Consider the following 20,025-nt stretch of genomic DNA (forward strand, 5'->3'; position numbering starts at 1 on the left):
ACAAATAAGTCATTTGTAAAAAAATATCACTATATTTCAAAATATACACATACAAATGTATAATTTTAATTTCATTGCGACTTCAACGTTTTTTATGGATTAACAAGAGAAGCAAGGATCTTTTATGGCATCATGTAGCACCTTTATTTTTAAGAGTGTATGTCCTGTAACCTGGGTGTTTTTCACCACAGCAGTAATCTGATGATGATACAGTCTGTACCCACTCACTTGGGTCTTTAGATGAATGATACTTCAGTTATTAATGTCCTGTATTTCTCGAAAGCGTTAAGGAAGTTTAACCGAGAACTGAATGTCATGTTCACACAAAGTTCTGCCATGAATTTTATTTTCAATGTTGTACGACGTGGCCAGAGATGCTGAACAAGATGTTCATGTTGTGTCAACAGTCACTATACACTAAAATTGGTGCTAAATAGCACTTAATGCTTGTAGTCATAAGGGAACCATTTTTGTGCTATATAGCACCTATGAATGGTCAAGAAAAAGACCCTCAGTTTATTGATTTTAATTTCTGTTTAAAATGTTATAAAGATAGTTTCAAACTGTCTATTTTATATTCAGTCTGGGGTGAATTATTTAGTTTATTTAGATTTGATAATGACCATTGATGTTTTATTTGAACTGGGTTTTGTCTTTTCTAGAAAATTGGAGTGGTTTTTTTCTATAAATCCCTAATTTCATGAAATACACATTTGAGATATTATTCATAGCTATATACACAAACAGTCATGTTAATTTGTTTTACGATGTCTCTGGATTTTTCATTCCTGTGGATATAAGCATGCAGTTAACAGTTATTGCACTTTTACTGTATAGTTTTATAAGAAATAATAGAGGAACTCTGTCATGTTATCCAAATTCTTTTTGCATCTGCTGGATGTAATCCCTCCTTGGCATGGCCAGTTGTCATTGCGATCCCCTCTCTCTCTCATTACAAATACACACACATATACATACAGTACATACCCATATTGTCCAGTAGGAAAATCACCATGTGACCATATACTGTAAAGATCCTACAGCGTGCCCCATGCATGCAACATGCGTTCAGCGTGTGTTTTAACTTAACCCAGTTAGTGAAAACTCAACTCCTTTAAAAACACTAAAAATATTATTAGGGTGTTTAGTAGTAGCAACATTTGTGACTTTTCCTAAATCCATAATAAACAGGGTAGAGTTGAACATCTTAAAACTCTTGAAATAAAAAAGAAATTGTTTTAATAAGTTCAATGGATAAATATGATGTTTTATTATTGTAAACACGTCTATTTGTATAATAAATGCATTTATTAGTGGATCAATGTTATGACAAATCACAGTCTCACAACAGAAACTAGTCTTATGACAGTCTTATCAGAACGGCTGTTTACTTTAGACGGACAAAAATGTGATTTCAGTAAACTCTACAAAAGGTTAAAAAGTGAAAAACAAATAAGAGAAGCAAGTGAAAGTGTGTTAGTAAACAACATCTTTACTGAAAAATAAGTGACCCTCTGTAGTGTTCAGGGTGTGACCGTACGCTTGTGAATAGAAGTATTGATTATATGCCAGCTCTTATCTGTATAGCATGCTAAACTTGTGACCTAAACTTGTACCCACACCTGTTTGCTCATATAAAATATCACAGTTTACTGCCAGTAATCTCTGCATTGCTCTGAAATTGGCAAATGATTTTGTAAGTCGACCACAACTAGTTTTAAATATAGGCAATTGAACTGTTTTGGTGTTCTGATAATGTGTGATTTATTTGGATCTGAATTGTATTCTGGTCAGCTGGCGCTATTCCCATTGACTGACGGGTCAACAGCTTTTGTGACATGTGATGCAAAGCGCATGACCTCATTTCACAAACACGCTGTGAGAGTTAATCATGAGGTGATCCTTACAGTCCTCAATGGATTTTCGGCATATCATATGGCAGGTATCATTTATAAGCAAATGAATGTACTGTATGCCTATACTAACATTACAAGAGGACTTTTCTCATCCTTGTAGTTTCAAGGAAGAGTTTTAAGCAACCACAGGCATACTGAACCAACCCTTATTTGTTATCTTTGTGTATTCTTAATTGTATATTTAAATGCTATTATTAGTAAACTATATCAGCAGTGAAAAATGTCAAACAAACGTACAGTTTGAGTGTTAGGGTGTGTGGGGACTCGACACAGCTGCTGTTTCAGTGGGCGCTATAAAAAAGAGACATAACCTTTGCAGGGCAGCTGCTTCTAAAGTCACGAGGTCTTTTCTAAACTAAACTTAGACTGATAGAAACGTGAAAATGCAATGGTAGCAGAGCTCTCCCCGTGCTTGGAGTCACACTCTTCGCCTTCAACAAAGACTTGATGAGTCCAAATGTGCAAGCCATATGTTTTTGCCATAGAGGAAACTTTTTCCTTGTGCATTTACGTGTCAGGCTTTGTTCTGCGCATCGACGAAACAGAACAGTCGGCAGGGAAAAAAATTTATTGATACTGTACGGCTATGGCTGGGGCAGTACCATTTAAAAAGGTACCAAAGTTGTACTTTGACTATGGTCAAAATATAATTTATATTTTGAAAGGGTGCATTGTATAGTGATTTATGATACTGGAGACAGTACAGTAAGAGATAGAAACTGTAACTTAATTGCTTGCTAATGTATCGGTGACAGTTGTTGAATTTTGCATGTTGTGTTTGTTTCTTGTGCCCATGTGTTTTATTGTGACCCTGAATTATTTTGATTTTTATGCATTGGGTAGATTTTTTTTTTTTTCAAAACAACTTCCAGTGCATTCAAGCTACAGTATATATTTTATCATGTGTGCACCCTGAGATCGAACCCATGACCTTTGCACTGCTAATGCAATGCTTTACCAGTTGAGTTACTGTAAAGGAACATTGAATGTGTGTCATATCTGTTTCTTGTTGGATAAAGTTTGAAGGTATTTTTCTTACTGTGATGTACAGTTTTTCTCGTTTCTTTTCCACAGATTGTAGCTTTCACATATGGACTAATCTGCATATGGATATACATTCTTTCTTTCTCTTCAGCAAGAACGTTAAAAAATAATCGACCCACAAAAGATCAAAAGATGAGAGCAGTGTGTTTCAACTATCTCCCCATTGTCCACAACAATATTTAAAGTCCACCCACTCGCAATTTCTACACCATTAGAAAAATTTGCACAAAATGTTTCCTATCTGTCACTGGGGTCGTATCTTTTCAAAAAGTCTTCATTTGCACCAACAGAGGTACATATTGTTACCAAATGTATACATATCTAAACCTAAATTGTACATATTAGGAGTCCTAATTTAGGACGCTTTCCCAGTGACAGCTTGGAACTATTTTGTGACCTTTTTATTTGTCAGTGTACGTAATAAGACACATAAGATATATCTTACTTTTTTTGTTAATTTTAATGCCTGTTTTGTCTTATTTAAAATAATTGTAAGTCTAGACGCCCCCTACAAAGTTTAGTAGAACCTGGCCCCCTGGTTAAGAAATCTATCTATGTATCTATCTATGCATCTATCTATCTATCTATCTATCTATCTATCTATCTATCTATCTATCTATCTATCTATCTATCTATCCCCAAGCAAGCAATTTTGCATTTAAAAAGTGTCCATTAGCTACCCAAAAACAGCCCAGACATCTAGGCTAAATCAATGCAAAATTTGCCCCGCAGTGAAAATTTTATAGACTAAACAAGGTTATTAACAACCCAGTGCTGCATGGGTAAAAAAGAGACAAACCCATCTTTTGTGTTCAATTAATCCAATAAATGTTTATATTTGACCCTACAATGGGTTAAACATTGCAGCAACCCAAGATAATCCACCATTATATGATGAATCCATAACATAAATACATGAATCTGGACATTAACATGTTACATTCATCAATTCCAGTAAATAGATAAAACAAACTGCAATCTTTTTTATCACCCATGGGGCCTAAAATCTGACTTGATCCAACCGTATGTTAGAACAGCAAATCATAATCCCCAACGATCAGTATTCACTCCTCATATAGCCTACTGTAGATATTGGTTTTTCCTCCAGTCCTTACAGGTTGAACATTCACACACATTTGGCAGAACACATAAGTAATGTGCAGTGGTTTTAGGGTCAATAAGATTTATAGTTGTTAGTTATAGGATCACACTCTTCAAATGCATTTCAGATTTTCTAAGCATTTGAGTTTCATGATTTTATCTTACCTCTATAACTTTTCAAAGTTGTGGGACAAAAGTTGCCCAAAAGTTTGAGGTTGTTATTCTTGGCCTGAAACATTTCCAAACCTTTATCAGCTTTGCTAATCACTAAAGAGTAAAATTATTTCTTACAAAAAACACCCCTACTTAAAAATCCAACTAACACCAGCATAAGCTAATGAGCTGGTTTAAGCTGGTATCCCAGCTTGGTTTTACCTGGTATTGCTGGTGTAGCAAGCAGGTCTAGTTGTGTTTTGGTTGCTTTTTAAGCTGTCCTGTCTGTGTTTTGGTCACTTTTAAGCTGACCAAAAAAGATCATCTAACCCACCAGCTTAAAAAACAGCTCCTTCCACCTTAAACCAAGCTAATAGTTGGATTTTCCAGCAGGAACTGTAATAAAGCATTTCCACCAAACCAGCCATTATTATTATTATTATTATTATAATTGTGAATGTATTAATGACAGTGGTAGCTTTATCATATTGCAACACTTTTCTTTCCATGATAATTGTGTACTGTATATTTGTGTGCATGTGTTTACTTAGATGTAAACAATGTGATATCAATGGAAAACTTACTGCAGTATCTCATGCAAGTTTGTAATTTTCCAGAAGGGAAACAGCATCTCCAGCGGTCTGGTTGATGTACTTTGTAATGCAAAAAAGCAATGGGTAAGTTGTATAACTAATAGACCACATGGACACCACGTATTCTGTGGGTACAGTATGTTTGGAAGTACATACCATAATACTCCTACTACTCAGCCACTCACGTGCTTTACTGCCACTCCCACTTTTCTTGCTGTTTTCTGTTTTGTCTCTTCAACTGACAAAAGATGTCGGAGAGTACAATACAGATCGATTCTGTGAAATCATAAATCAATACTTTTTTATTATTATATCATTTATTAGAGAAAATAAATAAGGAGTAAAAGTTGTGACGCATTTGAAAAACACGTATTTTACACGTAAACATAACATTTTGCATGCTTTTAAGGGGACAGATCACATACAGATTTTCAAGAACAAAATATTTATTTTATTCGTTTATTCGTTTATTTTTTATTTCGTTTTATCTAAAAGCTTTTATTGTTGTTTGATATTATATTGGTTTCATTTTCTCTTTCGCACTAAAAGATAGGGGACATCCTGTTCACCGAATCAAGTGAGTCAAGAGCGCACTTGCTGCGTAGTACGCAGTGTATACTATGCAGAATGAAGCGGTTCTGTAGGCTACGTGAGCGTTCCGTTCCTTGTTTTCCATTAAAGACGAAGGGGGAGGGATGAGCGCACGTGACATTACCGAACCCGTTAAAAGGCAGCGCGGCTCCGCACCAACACAGACAGTCCGTCCGCGCGCACACATCGATAGAGCCGCCGCCGCACCTCCTGCAGACACCGAAACGCGTCTCTCATTCATCGTTTATCTTTTGAGTGTGTAAAACCGGTGAAAACGATGGTTTGAAGACATTTAGACGAAGTATTCGTGAATGTAATTCCATTACATCCATCTGTTAGTCGCGCGCTAAGGGCCGCTTTGGTTTTCCCGTCTCCGCAGTCGTCTTCTCTTTGAGAGATATAAGTGCTCATGCGATTCTTCAGACTCACATTTAAGTGTTTCGTGGATTGTTTTTGAAGGTGCTGTTTGAAACCAGTGTCTTTTTTCTTTTGTGATCCCGTTATTTATTTTTCAAACGCGCATTTTGATCAATAGACCCAAATACCGTGGCCAATTCCGCAGAGAACTGCCATCCGCTATAAAGGTTTGACATTGAGAAGAAAGAAGAAGAAAAAATCATTCTTAAAGAATATCACTGCTGACTTTTGTATTAATAAAAAGAAAAAGGACCAGATCCTACCAGGATCGTCTGAAGAACAAAAGGGACATCTTGGTGTGAATAAGAGATTTGAGACAGATACAATAAATATCAAAAAAAGAGATCAAATATTTTTTTGAGTGCTGATTTTAAGCCCTTCTGGTAAGAAGGTTGAGTGTTGCTTTTGTTTACAAGTGCAATGGAAAAAAGCTCTATAGACGCAGACTGCTGCTCCCTGAACGTGGTCTTGGTGGAGGAGAAGAAGGGTCACCTCATTCCCAATGGAAACGGGCATCAAGGCGTCAATGGGACCCTCATCGGAGGAGCCAACGGTGTGCCTATCCCCGCGGCCCCTGGAGCCATGTCAGCGGCAGTGAAAGCCGGCTACCCCGAGCGAGAGACCTGGACCAGACAGATGGACTTCATGATGTCCTGCGTGGGGTTCGCCGTGGGGTTGGGGAACGTCTGGCGCTTCCCATATCTATGCTACAAAAATGGTGGAGGTAAGATTTATACACATCATTATCCAGAACACTGAGAGAGAATCGTCAAGATCACGCGCTACCTCCCCCCACTCTGACGTCACGACGCGGTGGAGGACACCTCCTGTCCTTCTGACTTCATTCATTCATTCATTGAGGCACTTTGCACTCAAGTATACTCTATTGACGCGTAAAATAGCTTTGAAATGTAACACCTAATTGCTTTAAGGTGTAAATTGGCAAACATTAGCATATTTGATGTTGCCGGTTTAAAGGAAGATATAAAGATGAAAATTAGCCGGCTGGCTAACACTGGCACATTTACGGTAATGTTGATTTATGTGTGTTGTCCTTAATAAAATCAAGTAAATATATACAGCGGTCCTACACAAAAATATTTGATATAAAATAATTTGTGATTTATTTGAAAGAGAGGTAACACAAGCTTACCTAAAGTTAGTTTGATACCTGTCAAAGGCAAAAAATATATTTCGACCCCTTCTAGTTAGTCAAACGTTACTGAAGTAGGCTAATCCACACCTGTGCTTTTTCTCCCACTGAACATTTTCAATTGTGGCTTGGGTGTCCAAATGCTGTGTAAAAATATAAGAATCAAAGTTTAATGATGCCTACAGTAATGGTTCCCAAAAGGTTCTTATATGGTTCCATACACTAAAGAACCCTTAACAACCTTTCTGTTGCTAAAAAGGTTATCTTTAAAGGTTTTGCAGACTATAAATAGGTAAGCAATAGTTATTTTAAGAACCTTGGACAGAAAGATGAATCTTAATGTGAGGCTAATAAATATAAAACCATATGCATATACACTAGTTTATAATAGCATTGCTATAGAAAGATAAAGTGCATGGATGTAAGATGATTTTGAATCTGTAGTCTCGGGGGCGTCTCTTAATCTAGCGTTCTTCATTGCCGTATAGGCAGTTGCTGCGTACTCAGTGCGCAACGGCATTGCGCATTACCGTGTGCGCGCTAACGTTATGTATCAGAGCAGTTAAAGCATCAATAGGCTACATGTAATGTATTGACACTGAAGGACCAAAATACTGTACGTGGCGACGCTGTCTGAGTCCTAAATGCATTGAATGCAGTTCATGACAGCACACATAGAGGTCACACATTCCTAAGCAACCATTAGAGGTCATACTGCACATTCTAATGGAAAATGACTTGAAGATAAAGTAAAAAACCATTTTAAGGTTTTATCTGATATATTTTGATATGGTTTAAAAAACATTGAGTGCAATAACTTATTCTGCACGACATTGTAATTCAGATGTTAATTAAGCCAGTGATGTTTTTTAACCTGCTAATTTTCAGAAATGTATGTTGCCATATCTGTCGCTATAAATGAATATAAAATACACAATTGCCAAATCTCCTTCAAATGCTGACACCAAAATGACAACATGACACGTTTGTCCCACTGATACCCACAAATGCTCAGGTGGATAGCTCACATGGTTTGAGACACGGACTAAATTTAGGTTGCGTTATAAGGTCTGGTGTACTTCTTGACATTGATTCACACTGTGTATGAGTCATCTTTTGATGGCTGTAGAATGAAAAGGCCAAGTCTGCCTAACACTTTAAGACCCCATTAGAAAGAGATCCATTGTGTTTGTCTGAATGATGAGGCTGTTTCCCAGTGTCCTCAGCTCTCTGGAGGTTGTCCAGATTTTGCTGAATGAATGGCCATACGTTAGCAGCGCAGTAGTTTGTCAATAGAGTTTTTGTCAACATGTCTAGAGGTATTGCATACTGTGGGGATATTGGGTAGACCTTGATAGATTTTAGGGGGAACATTATGGGAAAGTCAGTGGAAAAGTGTTTAAATAAACACATTGAAAAGCAAATCAAGTTAACTGGAGTGAATAAGCTATAATATTTTATGAATGATGAGTATTGGAAAAGTCAGTTGAATGCCATGAAGTACATTATATAAAAACCATATCATTTCAAATTAATACATCACACTATTGAAATTGTAAAAAAGTTGCAAATGCTTTGTGCAATAAAGAATAACAGTGCTCAAATATCAGAGTAAATGTTATGTTTGGAAAGAAAAGGATAAACTGTCTCCCACAAAATTCCAACATTATTTTCCTACCTCATTCAATTATGTGTCAGGTCATAAATATAGTGTATAACTTACACTGAATGTGTGAACTGTAACGCTGATCCCAGTACAGTCTTTGTCTTTGGCACCTGCATGGATCCCTGCAGTGACCGAAATGTCGAGATTTGGTTCGTGTTGTATTACTGCAAATTCCATTTCTTTTCATACTTGATGGATAACTTGATTTAATTCCCTTCTGGTTATTTAGACAGAGAAGATTTCAGTGTGTTTTGGACCTGAACCCTCACCCACCTGTGGTAGAGGAACAAAGGTCATGGCAACCAGCCGATGGGAACGATTCGCGAAAAACATCAATTCTTTTTAAAACAATAAGCGATGCCAGCTTGAGAAAAATGAGACGCACGAGCGTCTCATGAGGATTGACTGAGCTTTTGAGCTCCCCTTCCTTAAATACTTACTTTACCCCCAACAAGGAGCTCTAAGGTAACGCAATGCGTCTCCCAGGTCGCCAAACTCAATGTGTCGTCTTTGTATGTAATACTCCTGAATTATATTGCCAAATCAAAGACAGAAAAGGTCTTGGCAGGTGAAGTTTAATTACGTCTCAAGTCTCACATTCTCGGTCTGTGAGACACTTGTGATATTTACCTTCCTGCCACAGAGGACAAATTTAGATGCGAGTAAACCATTACTAATTCACACACAGTGAATGTTTTATTTTTGCATAATTGTTCACTTGTGACTTTATATACACCCTCAAAAGTGAAAGTGCTATACAGGGTTGGCACAGAAGAACCATTCAGTCTAAGGTTCTTTTAAAATCATTACTATTTAATAGACTTAAATGAAGGACCTGAGACATATCATAGCCCTAATCTTTCACCAGCCCTTGTGCTTTATTATTAGGATGGTAGAGGTCAAAGGTAACGTTATCTCTACTTTATACAGCTTCGCCCTCACAAACACTCGCTGTGCTATCTGAGGTCACCACCCCTTCATTGAGCTGAGCTGATTGACACTGTGCCGTCAGTAAGACGTATACAGTACTACATCCCAGCCTCTCTGTTGCCAGGTTACCATCCGCTCTCAGCATTATGTCGCTGTACATCAATGTTAAAAAGAGACCAAGTTGAACCGAATGTCCACATAGATTTATTATCTCTGCAGTCTTCTATCTGCCCTTGGCCGTCAGGTCTGCAGTATTATATCACTGCTGTGCTAGGTGGCCTATCTATATGAAATCTCTTCATAATGAAGTGCATGACACTCATTATTAATACCATCTGCTATCATTGCTATTGTGCCTCGGCATATACAGGTATACAAAACAGATTTTCTTTCTAGTGTAAATAGTTTGGGAAACACACATGTTAGAGATATGATGTGGTCGATCAAATTTTATCAAACATATGCCCACTGTTGCTTAATGCTTTTTTCCGAATGAATATTACAGTAGTATTTCTGCGGTTTGTACAGCATGCAAATTTTGAATGCAAAACAATGCATTCAATTTAACTTTCACTTTTCTAGTGTGATGAATGAATCTGAATAAATATATGACTTTGACAATCATACCAAGACATAAAATGTAAAAAAAAAAAAAACTTTCAAAATCAAAGCAACACTCTTTGCAAAAGAGTAGATTTGTAGTTTAGTTTTGTAAAGCACATTTCAAATTCATCTATTGTGTATTCTTAACTCTTTTCACGGGTTAAAAATGTTGCCAGCCAGGGCCAGCATATTTTATGATTTTCACAAAAACGTAATGCCTTCCAGAAAATCTTGTATAAATACATAAACATACAATATATCAAATGAATGCTTTCAAACAAAAAAAGTTTCATCCTATCTTCATTTGTTCTTTTTATCACCTTTCCAATATGGGTAGGTTTCTTTAAAAATACAAAATTTTCATCAAAAGCTAAAAAAATCATTTAAAGAGGCCATGTCACAAGACTTTTTAAGATGTCAAATAAATCTTTGGTGTCCCCAGAGCACATATGTGAAGTTTTAGCTCAAAACACCATATAAATAATTTATTATAGCATGTTAAACTTGCCACTTTGTAGGTGTGAGCAAAAAGTGCCGTTTTGGGTGTGTCCTTTAAAATGCAAATGAGCTGATGAAGTGCAAACACTGATGCAATGAGGGTGGTTTGTTGAAATTGAAACTCAATTGTGCTGTGAATAATTTTCTCCTTCTCTTTTTCTCTCTGCACTAAATTGCAGTGCTGTGGTTGGATAGTTTAGATTAAGGGGTGGTATTATTATAATAAGAGCTCCTTATGACATCATAAGGAGAGCCACATTTCAACGACCTATTTTTTCATGTGCTTGTAGAGAATTGTTTACCAAAACTAAGTTACTGGGTTGATCTTTTTCACATTTTCTAGGTTGATAGAAGCACTGGGGACCCAATCATAGGACTTAAACATGAAAAAAGTCAGATTTTCATGCCATGGCCCCTTTAATATACTTTTGTTAGCAATCAGATTCAGAACGATGATCAAAACATACAGCAAGTTGTTACTATTTTTGAATCAGTGCATGCTTTAGTGTTTTATACATTTGATAAGAGCACTACCTAGTGCACAAAAGCGGGAATATAGATTACCGTAAAAACTCGTCATTGGCAGGAATTGACGCGATAACTTCTCAATGGCAGGGAAAGAGTTAAAAAAATAAATTAGTTGTAAGGTTACCATTGTGGTTCATAGAAAGTATTGAGATAGCAGCGTACTGTTGTTTCTCAATGGTTAAGGAATGAGAAGATCTGATGCCAGCACAGTGATGTGAATATTGGCATCTTTCCCTGACTTACATCAGTTTCTCGCTTCACGTGGACATGAGATTAAGAAGAGCGTCCGTTAATCTTTTAATCCCCTTTATCTGACTGAGACTCAACACTGGGCCGTTTACGGTTCAACCAGCGTGCATTTGAACTTAGCTTTAGATTTTGTATATAATATTTTTTTGTATATTTAGATTTTGTAGATTTTGTGTAATGCACATAAATATAAGAATATTTTAGTCACATACTGTAGTCTAGTAACACATAGACCGGACCAAGTTTATAAATCCAAACAGTATGAATGACGGTCTATGCTGTGGCATCACATTGAAGCAATGATGTCATTCAAATCTTCTGGATTGTTCTTCTGAAACCAAAACCTGTTTGCAAACATAAATGTTTTGATCTCACGTAGGCAACTAGAAAGATTTCTGAAATGGAAATTACGTCTATGAACATCTTCTTTGAAAACAAACTGGTTCTCACAGTTGGGTAATTTCCTCCCCTATGTTTACACATCATATGCTTCATAATAAAACATCATGTATTCACCTGTTCATATGAAATATGTGAAACATTGATCGCCTGCAAGAACATGCATTGTCTGTGGTTTCACAATATCAGATTGTGAAATGTGATCTTTGCATCTTTAAGGTTAATTCTTTTCCTGATTTACATTATTGTATGACTAATCTTTAACCTGTTATTCCAATAGTCCTGTTTGGGATTGAATACTTGTTGTAAAGTGATGTTAATGAAGACTTGAGACTGTGCACGTAATGGTGGTGCCATAATCTGTGTTGTCATTATTGTCCCTATTGATTCATCACATGACTTAATGTTATTGGCTTTAAATGTTTAGTGGCCCCCTGAGCAAAAATGCCTGATTTGTAATCACGTTTTTTGGATCCAGTTATTTGGTTATTAATATGAATGAGAATGTTGCTAGGACATGTTACTGCTCCCATCATCTTCATTCTCACCTGATAATCTATAAAAAACGTCTTTGGCTTATGATCTGAGCACCATATGTGCGTCTATATCCATCTGCCGTTTTGGGAGAAGTGTGGGAATCTATATTTATAGCTCATCTGCTGATGAACCAATCAGATGTCTTTGTGTTTACTAGTTATAGAAGGATAATGCTAATTGATTTACATGAATAGTTCGTTAACAGGCAAACTGGTTTCATCATAACATCATAACATTATCTCTGCCAAATCTTTTTTTTGCCGATCCAGTACAGTACGTGCCAGAAGTGTGTACGTGTGTGACTCACTCTTGCTCTTATTCAGCTGTAGTGTTTGGGCGCTGACCTGCAGTCACATTCTCGTGCATCATCCGTATGTAGGCGCTGCTGTGCTGTTTCTTTCAAATGCAAATGAGCACTAACCGACCCACGTTTGAATATTTCCTAGCTGGAAAGGAGAAACGGCATCACGGCATTCCAGACACCGCCGTTTGTTCTGGATGCATGGATTGATCCGGAGATGCATGACGTACATCGTCTGACGTGTCGTCGGCTTTCTTTCTGCACCATGAGTTTAACAGAAGCTTTCATTCTAGAATGAACCACAGGCAAAGCTCCAAAATACATCGGTGTATTTCATATAATTGTTTTTTAAAGTAGGTTTAATTTGCAGGTTTAATGTACTGACTCGTTATTATTTTTATTTAGATTAGCTAGCTTGGCTTTTCTTCTGTAAAGGACATCTAGGCTGTGTTTCGGTTCGCGTGCAGAGATTGTGTTACGTAAAAATGTCACTTTGTGTAACAGCACACCCGTCATCATTCACTCTCTCTCTCTCTCTCTGTCATTGTATACCTTTCTCTTTCTGTCTCTCTTTCTCTGTCTATCTAATCTCCCCACCATCAACCTGGTTTTAATGACAGATGACATCATCAAGAGTTTAATTGAGCTCACCAATGTCTCTCTCTCTCTCTCTCTCTCTCTCTCTCTCTCTCTCTCTCTCTCTCTCTCTCTCTCTCTCTCTCTCTCTCTCTCTCTCTCTCTCTCTCTCTCTCTCTCTCTCTCCATCTGTCAATCATATATCTGTGGAGCAAAGCTTCATCGCTGTTGATGCATCTGTGGACTGCGGTGGCACAGAGCACATGATGAATGCTAATGCGGCCAGAGCAGTCAAACATTAAGTTGCATGCCAACATGTGATGGTGTTGTGCACAAATAGCTAATAAATCTGTCAGACAAAACATTCCCCTATGATGTAACACCAGCTGAAAACGCACTCTTGTATTGCTTGTTGGGGTTAATGTGCAATATTCGTTCAATTTCAATTTTCAATTTAAAGGACTTTATTGGCATGATTGTGTCAATTACAATATTGCCAACGCATTATACATAAAACAAGAAACATACAATAACACAATAGTAGCTAATGTCTGCTTGACACTTTGTGACTAGGGTACTGATTTGATTTGCATGTGGTACTAGTGGCCCCATCTACTCTCTTTACCCTACATGGTGGAAATTCCAGCTTGGTGTTGTTGTTGGTGTTGGTTGGTTGTGATTTTAAACATGGTTTCTAGCTGGTCTGAGCTGGTTTGAGCTTTGTGGTTAAGGTGTGGTGTTGTTGGCACACAACACTAACTATCTAAGAAAAAAGGTATCGTGTATCAACCTCCAGGTTTTTGGTAGCAGCTTTGGTAGCACCGCCTCCTCAACCACCTTAATCAATTCCCAACTGACTGTAAAAATGTCCCATCCTAAATATGTGCCTTTGTATTTTGTTGTTTCTTACAGGGGTCTTCCTCATTCCATATGTGTTGTTTATATTTCTGGGAGGTATTCCAATATTCTTCCTGGAGATTGCTTTGGGTCAGTTTATGAAGGCCGGAAGCATCAACGTGTGGAACATTGCACCACTTTTTAAAGGTTTGTTCTCCATCTTGATGCACTTCAGTGCTTGTTCACATGCATTCTTCATAAAAAAATGTCAGTTTATATCATCTATGCACATGATATTGGTAAATCATTACAAATATATCAGACTGCAGATGTATACTAAGGGTAATTTAAAGCTACAATACATCATTTTTGCCTCTTTATTTTCATATCTGTTTTAAAATAAAAAAATACTTTACATATGTATGTAGTGAATTATTTTAAATGATCGATTATTTTCATATAAAAAAAAATATATGAAATCAGACGCAACAGCTCAATTTATTAATCATCATTATAAGTTTACCATCGTCATTTGTGGTAAAGTAAAAGTTTTGGTTTATTTTGAACAAAAGAAGTATGGATTGCAACTTTATAATACCACAACGACAGTAACACTTAACAATAAGGTTGTATTTGTTAAAGGAACAGTATGTAAGAAATTTATATCAATGAATCATAAAATGGCCCTGATATGCACTAGACATTAAGAAATCATTTTCATTTCAAATACTTGACAACAGTGGTCCGGCCAGGATATTGTCATTTAAAAAGTGGAGTTGCAGCCCTCAACTGATGTTTATGTTGTCATTTTGTGTGTTGGCCACCAGTTGTGTGATTGCAGTACCAGTTTTGGCCACGATCCTTAACATTAGTAAATGCATTAGCTAATATGAACAGTATAGTTTTTCAACGTTTACTAATCTTTGTGTTTGTTAATGCCAATACAGTTATGCATAATGTTAGTTCATGGTGCATTAACTAATGTTAACTTTTCATTTTAATAATATATTAATAAATGCTGAAATTAACATAAACAAGATGATGAATAAATGCTGTAGAAGTATTGTTAGTTCATGTTAGCTAATGCACTTACTAAGTGTTACCACAACAACTTTATCACAATGTAATACAATCAAATTTAAAAAATTTTTTAGCTTTTTTAAAACTTATATCAAGGATAATAAAGATGCAAAAGAAAGATGTTGAAGGTTTTTTATTGAACTTTACTGTGTCAAGACCAAATAACATTTTACATCCCAATCAAATGTCCTCATCCTAGCATAGTTTTGCTACAGAATATTCATATTTGATCTGGACTACATCAGACTAGTGAAGGTAAACGTATTGAATGATTGATTCTAGGACTTGGTTTTGCCTCCATGGTTATTGTGTTCTTCTGTAACACATACTACATCATGGTCCTGGCCTGGGGTTTCTATTACTTCATAAAGTCCTTCAACTCCACGCTGCCTTGGTCCACCTGCGACAACCCGTGGAACAGCGAGCACTGCATCGAGATCTTCCGCCATGGCGACTGCCAGAATGGAACCATTGGCAACTCTACATACGGCAACCTGACGTGCGAGGAGCTCGCTGAGGGTCGTTCTCCTATCATTGAATTTTGGGAGTGAGTTTTGTTTTTTATTTATTTATATAAATATGAGCCACTCTAGATGAGCTTTTCACAATTCTGCATCTAATTTAAAGGGGAAATATCATGTAAATCAGACTTTTTCCAAGTTTAAGTGCTATATTTGGGTCCCCAGTGCTTCTATCAACCTAGAAAATTTGAAAAATATCAACCCAGTTATTAAATTTTGGTGAACCTTTCTCTGCAAGCATGTGAAAAAATAACTAATTGAAATTTGGCTCCCCTTGTGATGTCAGAAGGGGATAATACCGCCCCTTAATCTGCTCTATCCAACCATGGCACTGCCATTTAGTGCAGAGAAAGAGAGAGAGAGAGAGAGAAATATTTGAAAGCACCATTAGGTTTCAATTTCACCAAACCACCATTATGGTGATCTGTGTTTGCATTTCATCACACCATTTGCATTTTAAAGGACACACCCAAAAACTGCAAATTTTTACTCACACTTACAAAGTGTCAAATTTAACATTTGTGGAGTATTTTGAACTAAAACCTCACATATGTACTCTGGGGACACCAAAGATTTATTTTATATTTAAAAAAAGTGAAACGTTTCAAATCTTTGCTAATCATAAACCTTTGTGAGAATGTCAATGGTGGTTAAGTTCATCATTTCCTCTTCTCTTTGTGTGTTTTGGATCTTTTTTAATAAGGGATTATGAGTATACACTTAGTGTTTTTTAAGCGATGGGTTATTCAAGGTAAAATCTCAGGTTTTGGAGGCACGGACAAAGGCAGAAATCGGTTTAGAGTTTACAGAGCTCAGAGATTGACTGTACAAAGCGGCTTATGGTTAGTTTTAAAAGGGGTCTTGCTATTTTGAGAGATACTGTATGAGCTTAATGTACTATGAAGTTTATGATCAAAAAGACGTGTAATGATGTTCACTCCCTGGGGTGATCAAAAATTAAAAACGGAAAAACTGAAAGCAAACGACTTCGAGCCGGATCCGCTCTGGATCTGGGCAGAAGTCGGCAAGGGTCCGGAACGGATCCGTTGCGGATCTGGTCTGGCTGGGGAGCATTTGTATTGATTCAGTGTTTTCATTCATAAATATGTTTCTCATCTCAGGAACAAAGTACTGAACATCTCAGATGGACTGGAAAATCCGGGTGTCATCAACTGGGAAATGGTGCTATGTCTGATGGCCGTATGGGTTATGGTGTACTTCTGTGTGTGGAAGGGGGTGAAATCAACTGGAAAGGTGAGGTTTAAATGCACATAATGATCAGATGTATAGACACACTGTCATCACTGTAAATATTATGAAAAGTAAGCACTGGGATTTGGTCAAATGTGCTTTTCTGGTCGCAGTGTAAGTTTGGATAATGTGGATGCATAACAAAAATGAATGTCTAAACATTTGGTAACTTTGGTAACAGAAGACTAGTCATGTAGTATATTTTTGAAAAAAATGTTGTTTTGCACATTAAACTCTTTTTGTAAAAACGACATCTTTACTCTTTACCCTTGTTAAACGGCTGTTATCAAATAGTCCAATGTGACTTTCTCTGATAACCTTGATTCGCATAGCTCCACCCACTGCTGTTTTTTTAGTGCAGAAGTGAGGCAGAATGGTATCCATAGCAACATAACTGTATTTGCCAAAGGGGGTGTGGTGGGAAATATTACAAAGTGCCGTGTCAGTGAGCCGCTCTGTGATTGGTCAGTCAGAGGGAGCGTCCGCATTGGTATGTGACGAGGTTCTCGTGCCAATTGCCAACAGCTATGCTTCTGAGAGGCGGGCTAACACAAACCTTCAGTAAAAAATAACCCTTTTTCTGCTACTTGTTTCTCTCTTGAAGATCACGACCAGCACTCGCTAGTTTTGTGTACTCAAGCAGAGTCATTATAGACGTTACACAGTGACCAGGTTGTTTGAACTCGTGTTTAGCTGCCAACTTTTTCCATAATAGTTTTTTCTGTGATGCAAAGGGCAGTGTGAGTAACCACTGACTCAGACTCATTCAGAAAATAGTGACGCACACACAAACACACACACAAAGACACATTGACAATAAGCTTGTGTTACAGTAAGCTAATTGGCTATTTCAAAATCTGATTAATTATTACAGGCACAGATACGAAACATCAGATTAACCCAGATTCACAGACCTCATGGAAGTTTATTTACTGATGGTATTTTTAGTTCAGTCTTACACTGCAAATAATTATTTTCAAGAAAAAAAATTCTTAGTATTTTTGTCTTGTTTTCAGTAAAAATATCAAAAAATTCTTAAATTAATTGATGAGCTAAACAACCCAAGAAAATAAGTTTAGTTTTTAGACCAAAAATATCAAATTTAAGTAATTTTGTGCATAAAACAAGCAAAAAAATCTGCCAATGGGGTAAGAAAAAAATCTTGAAAAGTTTTCTTAAACACTAAATTCAAGAAAATTCAAGAAAAATTTGCTTACCCCATTGGCAATTTTTTTGCTTGTTAAATGCACAAAATCACTTAAATTAGATTTTTTTGGTCTAAAAACTAGACTTATTTTCTTGGGTCGTTTAGCTCATCAAGAAAAAGCATCTTCATTTAAGAATTTTTAGATATTTTTACTGAAAACAAGACAAAAATACAAAGATTTTTTTTCTTGAAAATAATTTTTTGCAGTGTATTCGTGTGTATTCATATTCACTTAAAGCAGTGGTTTTCAAACTGGGGGCCGCGAGATGGTGCCAGAGGGGCCCCAGTTTTATGACATTTTATGAAATACATTAATTTATCATGAATTATGTGTTATTAAACCTAAAAAAATAAGGCTACTATCCAAAAGCACTACTTTTTTGTATAATTTAATGTTCTTTAATTAAAATGTTGAGTTTTAGAACAGTTTTTTATCACAAATTTTCTTTGGGGGGCCGCGAAGGAATGCACCATACACAAGGGGGGCCACACGCTGAAAAAGTTTGGGAACCTCTGACTTAAAGAAAAGCGGAGTCCTAAAGTCTGAACTGATTTGGGAGGTTATGGTTGTAGATTCATTGTGCATCTCACATTGCCATGACATATTTGCAGATGTAATATATGAAAAACATTATAGAGTCTTATTTATTTATTCTTAACACCATTCCAGCATCTATTTTATTATTCGTTTCATTTATACACAAGTTGTGGGAAAGGCAATGTTTTGGGACTGTGGGAGGAAACTGGAGTATCCGGAGTAAATGCACTCTGACACTTTTTGCACACACATTTTGCCCCCATTTTGGAGTCTATTGTGAAAACTAGTACAAACATCACTTATAAAAGTCAAGGTTCATTATATTGTAACCTCTTTTATATTTTTAGACTACTGGAGTACATCACGTTGTCAGCAAGTAAACTTTAACATTCAAAAAGTACAATGCACATCAGAAATACTGCCAGCGTTTCTGTTTCAAATAAATGGTTGACTTTTCGTCCTCCTGTAAAAGTTTTGTAGACACGAGTAAAGTTGGAAACTACATTTGGGTTTGATCTAGAAAGGTCTGTCCTACTTTTATATGTCTATGTGGGGCATTTAAAGAAGGCTGCCGGGCTTGAAAGACTAAACAGTGACATGAGAGAGAGCCAAGCTGCTCCTGGAATGAGCACGTCTCATTTACGTGTCCCCTAATAAAAGTTTGACTCATATCATCACGGTTCAAAGTTCACTCCAACCGTTCATAACTTTTTACTGAAGTATGAACGATCATCTGATAAGAGTAAAGCGTGAGACGTGCGCTACATGCTTTTCGGATCAGCATGTGACCCTGAAGACTGATAAGAAGTGTATTAAAGATGTCATTCTGGTGAAGTCTATGACATAAAAATCTACTGATAATATATGGCTGAATTGCATTTGAATATCTGTCTTTAAGGCTGACACACTTTCTACCATAGGTGAAATGCTGACTTAAGTGAAACATGACCTTTCTCTTTATTACAGATTGTATATTTTACTGCCACATTCCCATATGTGGTCCTGATCATTCTCATGGTGAGGGGTGTTACTCTTCCTGGCGCTTATGATGGCATCATCTACTATCTTAAACCTGATTGGTCCAAGCTCGGAGAACCACAGGTGAGAGCACTGATAGATGTCCATGCACTCTTAAAAATAAAGGTGCAAACTGAATCTAAAACCTGATTGGCTCTTTTAAGTGAAAGGCGGGACTGCCATTGATTTTAAATGTTACAGTTTCTTTCATTTATTGATACAAGTGAACTTATAATGACGCCAATCTTCTTGTCTGATGCTTTAGATAAAAGCATCTTCTGAGTATACATGGAGCCACTCAAGAGTTCAATAATCATTT

The 20,025-nt window shown here is 36.7% G+C and overlaps 1 protein-coding gene across 1 annotated transcript in view; it reads left to right on the forward strand.

Moving 5' to 3' along the window:
• The first annotated feature begins 5,550 nt into the window (after positions 1–5,550).
• Positions 5,551–20,025, forward strand: part of slc6a8 (solute carrier family 6 member 8) — a 31,129-nt gene continuing 16,654 nt past the window's right edge. Inside the window, exons 1-5 of the mRNA XM_065248128.2 lie at positions 5,551–6,539; positions 14,168–14,299; positions 15,455–15,719; positions 16,815–16,947; positions 19,656–19,790. Coding sequence (XP_065104200.1) covers positions 6,236–6,539; positions 14,168–14,299; positions 15,455–15,719; positions 16,815–16,947; positions 19,656–19,790 — 969 coding nt within the window. The 5' untranslated portion in view covers positions 5,551–6,235. The remainder of the gene's footprint in view (positions 6,540–14,167; positions 14,300–15,454; positions 15,720–16,814; positions 16,948–19,655; positions 19,791–20,025) is intronic.

Source organism: Paramisgurnus dabryanus, chromosome 11, assembly GCF_030506205.2.
Source record: "Paramisgurnus dabryanus chromosome 11, PD_genome_1.1, whole genome shotgun sequence".
Lineage (NCBI taxonomy): Eukaryota > Metazoa > Chordata > Actinopteri > Cypriniformes > Cobitidae > Paramisgurnus > Paramisgurnus dabryanus.